The 7,866-nt window shown below is 39.6% G+C and overlaps 1 protein-coding gene across 1 annotated transcript; it reads left to right on the top strand.

The window, feature by feature from the left end:
* The first annotated feature begins 848 nt into the window (after nucleotides 1-848).
* Nucleotides 849-7,636, top strand: cnfn.1.L (cornifelin, gene 1 L homeolog). Its single transcript, NM_001091231.1, is given in 4 exon segments — nucleotides 849-945; nucleotides 5,051-5,165; nucleotides 6,232-6,368; nucleotides 6,721-7,636. Coding segments are annotated over 3 exon segments (336 nt in total). The 5' UTR covers nucleotides 849-945; nucleotides 5,051-5,056; the 3' UTR covers nucleotides 6,811-7,636.
* The last annotated feature ends 230 nt before the right edge of the window (nucleotides 7,637-7,866 follow it).

Below are 7,866 nucleotides of genomic sequence, written 5' to 3'. Positions count from 1 at the left end.
TTATTTGCCTTTTTCTTCTGTTTCCAGCTTTTAAAAATGGGTCCCTGACCCCACCTAAAAACAAATGCCCTGTAAGGCTACACCTGTATTGTTATTGCCACTTTTTATTACTCATCTTTGTATTCGGCCCTGCGCCTATTCATATTGTAGACACTTATTCAAATTGATGCATGGTTGCTAGGGTAATTTGGACAAGCTGGAGAACTGCTGAATAAAAAGCTAAATTACTCAAAAAACCAAAAATACCAAAAAACAGTTGCAAATTGTCTCAGAATATCAGTATCTACATCATACTAAAAGTTAATTCAAAGGGGAACAACCCCTTTAAACAGCGGGATTATAGGCATCATAAATCAAAAACATCAGGGCCTCCATGTGTTAACAATATTCTAGAAAATAGATTAGTTAGCACAGAGACTATGCTTTGTGATTAGGAAAAATAATGCTTTCTCATGTGATTATAACATAGGATTTAGCTAAAGTGTAGCAAGTGCACAGATTGGGGCAGATAAGGACCTGGAACCAGACCATAACTCAAACCTGTACCTGCCTGTGAAAGGGCTGCTGTATCTTACTGATATGCAGGGAATATGTTTCACATCAACTACCAAAACACATCTTTAGTCAATAGAAAGAGAAGAATGGTTTGGTAGGGTGGGGCAGTATCCAAGTAAAGGATAGAGAGTGCATGATCTTGGGGAATGTCTAATGTAGCCTTTGATTGACGCTTAAGAAGAGGAAGAGGGAGTGGACATGTCATGGTAAAGTTTGGGAAACGAGGTGGCTGCTGATGTCACACACACACTATAAATGCCTAAGGCAATAAACCCTCCCAGATACGCTTGGGTGGCCACTATAAATACCAGGTATAGGAACAGGATCTACACACATACACAGCATCCAGCAACAGCATCTCCCATCGACTGAGCAGTGTCTGCAGCACAAGTGAGTATCACATCTCTCAGCTTCCCTTCTGCTCTCTGCACTGCAAGGAACTGGTGATATTTCTCCACAATATGGATCTCTTTCTGCTGAATTCCTTTTCTGAATTCTTCTACTAAGATTCAGTGAAACTAGGAAGGATGTGAGGTTGAGGGGGGGTTCCTCTGATACATGGTACAATTTATCTTTATCTTCTGCTACACCCATCAGTTATTTAACCCAAGGACCTCGTGGCTCACCTTGGATTTTTATGGTCAAGCAGTGCTGAATTCTGTAATCCTTTCCAAATTTCAAAGTCTAAGTAGACTCTTCTAAATGGCTCGGCCAAATGGATTCCTAAAGCCAACCCCTCTGAGCAATACTCCATGGCTTTCATTAATGCAGTGGTTCTCCCTTATAGATACCCCTTCAACCCATTGCCTCTGAGTGGTATCTCCCCTTTACAAATCCAATCCTGACCCCTAACTGAATTGTTTTTGTCTAACATTTGTCCAACCCCACCACTTTCCAGATGGACTTGCTACCTCACCTTATTGAGTGGCAACTATCCTCTCGAATCTCCAGCCACCACCCTCTCGTTCATACATTCTTTATTATGCGCCATTATTCTTCCCTTGTGTATTCTATAACACACTCCCTTTGATTAATTTGATGTAGTCTGTATTCCACCCTCTCTTCGTGGTTTTACCCATATGGAATCCTTAGTCCCTCCCCTCTGAATAATTTCTCTGTACTACCTGAGTGTCCTCCTGAATAGAATATGACATACGACCCCCCCATTTTCTTTGAGTCTTCCCAAACCCCTTTGTCTTCCTGGTGTCTCCTCTATAGACCGCCATACTGTATCTATCTTTAGTGAAGTTGTAGAGGACTTGCTCAAAAACACTTGTCCTAAAATAATGCTGACTACACTAGGGGGGTTATTTATTAGGGGAGAGACACACGAGAAGATTCTGGGAGATTTAGTCACCCGGCGACAAATCGCCTCTTCTTTGGGCGACTAATCTCCCCGAAGTGCCTTCCCACCTGTTAGAATCTAAATTGCCGGCGGGAGCTTCATTTTCTTCGTGAGGCAACTTCGGGCGACTTTGGAAACAAAGCGCTCTGAATGGCATCCCGCCAGTGATTTAGATTCTAGCAGGCGGGAAGGTACTTTGGGGAGATTAGCCGCCTGAACATGTATTTATAGAGCACCAGTATATTGTGCAGTGCTGTGTTTGGTCCGACTTATTTAAAAAAATCAGAAAAATTCAGATTTTGATAAATAACCCCCTAAAATATCTAAGCATGAAAAATGTGTATGGTGTTTCTTCTTTTGCATTTCCTTTGTACTCTAGGCATGCTGTTTTTTAGACTGCGAGGGAAAACGGTTTATTTCCCGCACCCTGTTAAATGTGCCATTCAGGTGTCCATGGAAAGAGTATCAGTATATACCTGTTCTACTGGTTTCGATTCACTTTGTAAAGAGGCTAACTTCTTGTCTCTTTCTTGGCTTAAATGTAAAAATAACAGTTCTATTTAGATAAGGAAATGTTACCAATTGCATTTAGTTATCGGATTTTTAGTTATTAATTGTTATCAAAATCATTCTACCAAGAATAAATAATTTTTGTGCAGCTTAGAGACCATCTACTAAAATGTGTATTACCTAAATCCTTACTTTCAATTCTTATACAATAATATAGGTACGGGACCTGTTATCAAGAATGATTGTGACCTGGGGTTTCCCAGATAAGGGATTTTTCTTTAATTTAGATATCCATACCTTAAATCTACTAAAACATAATTTGAACATTAAATAAACCCAATAGGCTGGTTCTGCTTCCAATAAGGAATAATTATATCTTAGTTTGGATCAAGTACAAGCTACTCTTTTATTATTAAAAAATGTAATTATTTGATTAAAATGGAGTCCATGGGAGATGGCCTTCCCATAATTTGGAGCTTTCTGGATAATGGGTTTCCAGAGAAAATGGAACCCATATTACTTAATAGTTAAAAAAAATCAAATGGGAACATTTCTGATAATGTGGCAAAAAACTGATTTGGGGGTACTGAGTAATGCCATTTTATAGCAACTAGCTCTGTTTGTGGTGCCAAGGTGAGACACACTTCCAAATGATAAAATGGAGAAATTTGGCTGGGAATGTTTTTAACTTAGATTAAAGGGGAGACTAGAGCTTAGGGTCGGACTGAAGCATTGGGGGCCCACCGGGGTTGCGACACCAAGGGCCCTCCTACCAGAGCCCAGGGGCCCCCTTCCCAACCTCTGTGCGCCCCTGCGTGAATGCTGTGCATTGTGGCACATCATATTTTTCTTTAGTGGGGCGGCCGAACATGGAATTGGGTTTGGGCCGACAGGGGCCCATGAGGGCCGGGGCCCACCAGGTTTTTTCCCGGTGTCCCGCCAGCCCAGTCCGCCCTTGCATTCGCAGATAACAAATATTTTCTAAAGGTTAGGTTTAGAACATTTTTTTTGTTGTAGGAAGAAATGGCACAGAGTTACAGAGGATCCTTAACAGCTTAGTTATTATTTTTTGGTTCCCAGCCCATAGGTTAAGAAGAAGCACACAGTTAGGCTTTAAATACATTATTCTTGTTTATTGAGGCTCTGGGTGAGAGATGTAGTTCACAATAGGTTTGAAGGCCTCCAAAGAGGACATCGCTTCACCTTGAGGCAAAGGGATAACTCTTCAATTTCATTACTTTCTTTTTTGGGTAAAATTAAGCTCATGCAGACAGAAATGTTCCAAGGGAGCCCTATAGCCTCTCCCTAGTCAAGGAAGCCTTTATATACCAATCTTGTTTGCACCGGACTACACCAAGCACAAAAAAGCAAAATGTAACTAGAAACTGCTGGTCCTCCCAGCAACAAAAACGTAGGGACCCGTCTTCTCAGACACCGACTAATATATTAAAACCTGATAGCTGATAGCTCCCAACAGCCATTGGTAAGGCTCGTATACCCCTTTATTGCTATACCCATGCTGAAAGTACATTTAAGGAACTCTTTCCTTTAACCAAGAACTCGAACAGACTTCATAGAAAGAACGTTGCCAGGCAGGACTCTGGGCCTCTGTTTGCTTAGCAAATAAAAGAACTGATAATTGATTTACTATACAATCATTTTCTACAATTGTATGGAACCCTGGAATATAAAGGCCAATGCCTTTATTACTGCAGACACACTCAAAGATTTAAAAACAAAAGCAAATATCCTAGAGGGCGTGTTTCCATTATGTCTCCCCAGTGAACGCTGTTAGCTCCCAACAGCCATTGGTAAGGCTCGTATACCCCTTTATTGCTATACCCATGCTGAAAGTACATTTAAGGAACTCTTTCCTTTAACCAAGAACTCGAACAGACTTCATAGAAAGAACGTTGCCAGGCAGGACTCTGGGCCTCTGTTTGCTTAGCAAATAAAAGAACTGATAAGTGATTTACTATACAATCATTTTCTACAATTGTATGGAACCCTGGAATATAAAGGCCAATGCCTTTATTACTGCAGACACACCCAAAGATTTAAAAACAAAAGCAAATATCCTAGAGGGCGTGTTTCCATTATGTCTCCCCAGTGAACGCTGCTATTGGTTTAAATTTAACTTTGTTGTATTTCCTCCCCTTCTTTTTAAATTACGGGAGTAAAAGCGTAATTGTATTTTTATTTCTGTAGAGGTGCAACGTTTAATATGGGGAAAGCACCAAGTCCCATAAATAAATGATTCTAAAGTGTAATAACAGTGTATTGTTCTGGGGCTGAAGGAGACCTAAAAGGCGGCAACCACGACTTATATGGTCTGTGTACCATGTATAAATACTTTGTTGAATGGTGTAAAAACACATCCAAGAGAAATGCGTGCAGACACCTGCAGCCCTATTTTTAATGTCACTAGCAATGATTACAAAGGGTGAGGCCTGGGAGTTGTCTATAGTGAATACGCGAGGCAATGACGAAGGGTTGAGAACCGCTGCTTTAGAATATACCATGAAAAATAGAAAACTAGTATATGCCTCGGTTAAAGGATATTGTATATTACAGCACTGCTGTCTGGATCTTTTTTCTTTAAATGTGGTTATTGCTAATTTTCTTGTTTTACCCCCTCAGGTCACAATGTCTTATCCAATCAGTGCTCAGCCCCAGGGTGTTCAAGGCTATATGACCAGTAACAGCAGCCAATGGAATTCTGATGTCTTTGACTGCTGCGAAGACATGGGCGTCTGTAAGTACCCAGCCTATTGCTACTGGCACATGCATGCTCTATTGGAAGCATCGTTTATAACATGAAACAGACAAACAAAGGGACTATGCCCAGGACCTGTATTGGCCCAATATAATAGGAAACAGAGGCTATGTGCTGTTATTTCTGCTGTCCCTGTTTGGAAGACTAGCCCTCATATGTAGTAAAGGGCACTATGTTTGCCCAGGAGCAATATCTGATAGCAACCGATAAAATGTTTGCTTTTTAATATGTGAATAATAATAGTGCATATATTGTAAATTATAAGGATATTAAATAAGTTACTGAGAAGTTTCATGACCATATAAAAACACAAGGCCGAGTGTTTTTATACAAGTCATGTAACTCCGATGTAACTTATAATATCCTCATATTTTGCAACTGGGGGTACTTATAATGCACAAGTTTCAGTGAGTCATGTGACAGAAATGACATCAGAACTCAGTTTATAAGGATATAATTTACAAGATATTCATGGCTTGTGTGTATGTGTGTGTGTGTGTGTATGTATGTATGTATGTATGTATGTATGTATGTATGTATGTATGTATGTATGTATATATATATATATATATATATATATATATATATATACACACAGGTATGGGACCTGTTGTCCAGAATGCTCGGGACCTGGGGTTTTCTGGATGATGGATCTTTCCATAATTTGCATCTTCATACTAGAAAATCATGTAAACATTAAATAAACCCAATAGGCTGCTTTTGCTTCGAATAAGGATTAATTACATCTTAGTTTGGATCAAGTACATCTTATTATTACAGAGAAAATTGAAAAATTTGATTTTTTTTTTTTTGTTGGATAAAATGAAACCTAGGGTCGATAGCCTTTCCGCAATTCGGAGATTTCTGGATAACGGATCCCATACCAATATATAGGTTTACAGTCTACTTCCTAGGAACCCCTTCTCAAGTACCTAAAATATTTGTGGTCACAAAGGAATCCATTACCACCATAACCTGTTATACTCTAGTTCCTTTCTCTGTGTTGTACCCACCTCTAAACCCAAACTGCATCCTGTTCCCCCAGGTCTATGTGGAACTTTCGTACCCTGTATTTTGGCTTGTAAAGTGTCTCAGGATTTCGGAGAGTGCTGCTGCCTGCCATGTTTGTTCGGCTCTATTCTTGCCGTAAGGACAGGAATAAGAGAACGCTACCACATTGAGGTAAATAGATTCTGATCTAACTGCAGTCTGCAACTTGATTGGCGCAGAGAGGAATACATAGAGAAGTACACAACATATATACTGTAGATAATGAGTTGATATACAGTAATCAAATGGCCACTTGTCGAAATGGCTTTACATAAGCATGACCGTCTACAGAAGGGCGTAGAAGGGTCCAAGGGAACCAGTGATATCCAATCAGTATCGATGTGATGCTAATAGTAACAAATTGGGTATATGAGGTTATGGTTATAAATAATATTTTTGGCTTAAGAGAGCCCTTTAATGCACTCACTATGTTCAATGAGTTTTCATCTCTCGCATCATTCACCCATTCTCTTTCTCATCGCAGGGTTCTATCTGTAAGGACTGGGTGTGCCTCTCATTCTGTGGCCCATGTGCTCTCTGCCAAATGGCTCGGGAACTAAAGACCAGAAACTGAGAAGATTAGGAGACTGGGAGAGGGTATGGACAGGACAATAAGGACTTTTGTCTGAAGGATCTAACAACTTCTTATCGGTTGATAAAACAAAACTACTGGACCCATAAAGACCCTCACTTACCTCCCGCATGCATCAATGCAGCTAATTACACAACATCATATTACTTCCTTTATGTATATATATACACACACATGTATCTACTGGAACTGGATATCAAGAGAAGTAACCGCAGAATAAATGGCAACGTTTAAAAGGTGGCAACTGAGAGATAAACAAGAGTCCCTTCATCCTTTCCAAATATGAGAGGCCATTAGTAGATGTTTATTTTGTAATGTTAATTATATCTTAGACAAGGCTGAGGCTCACAGCTTTTATAAAGTAGAAAACCTCTGTACCTGCCAATATCAGCCCAGCTTTCTGACTTTGGCTGACATGATGGGAGTTGTACTGGAACACAATTCATAGAGCCTCCCTGAAGAGGACCTGAAGTTTCCAACATAAGCTTAGCCCATGTCCAGAGTGACATCAGTACACAATATTTTAGTGGGATCAAATATTAACATTTATTCATTATCATGGTTTGGGAAGTTTGCTTTTGAAAACATCAGGGATATCAACAAGAAAGTCCTCAAGCCAATGGCTGTACTAGTAGATGCCGTTCAGTCTCAGGTTGAGATACATTAGGGACACCCTTACTTACAATCTATCTTAAATATACTGCAACGACATTATCATCACATAATGTATACCTGAGCAACAGTCTGTAACATCACTCTGGTTTTACTTGTTTATGAATTAAATATTAATAAATATTTTTGTAATTAACAAAATGTGAATTTGATTCATTGATGTCTGTAAAGAAGGGAAACTGATGATCTGGCTGAATGGTAGAACAAAGGGATGCTTAGGAAACACTAGAAGGCTGGAAATTCTACAACAAGTTGGACATGCACATTTATAAATTTTTCCGAAAGGATAAAGTTTGATAAAGACAATACTCTAGAGACGACGGGGTTCATTTATGATCACTGGGTACAGTACTAGGTGTTAAAATG

The sequence above is a fragment of the Xenopus laevis genome, chromosome 7L (genome assembly GCF_017654675.1).
Source record: "Xenopus laevis strain J_2021 chromosome 7L, Xenopus_laevis_v10.1, whole genome shotgun sequence".
Classification (NCBI taxonomy): Eukaryota; Metazoa; Chordata; class Amphibia; order Anura; family Pipidae; genus Xenopus; species Xenopus laevis.
The sequence above is the reverse complement of the archived record's forward strand: the minus strand, read 5'-3'. Positions and strand labels throughout refer to the sequence as shown.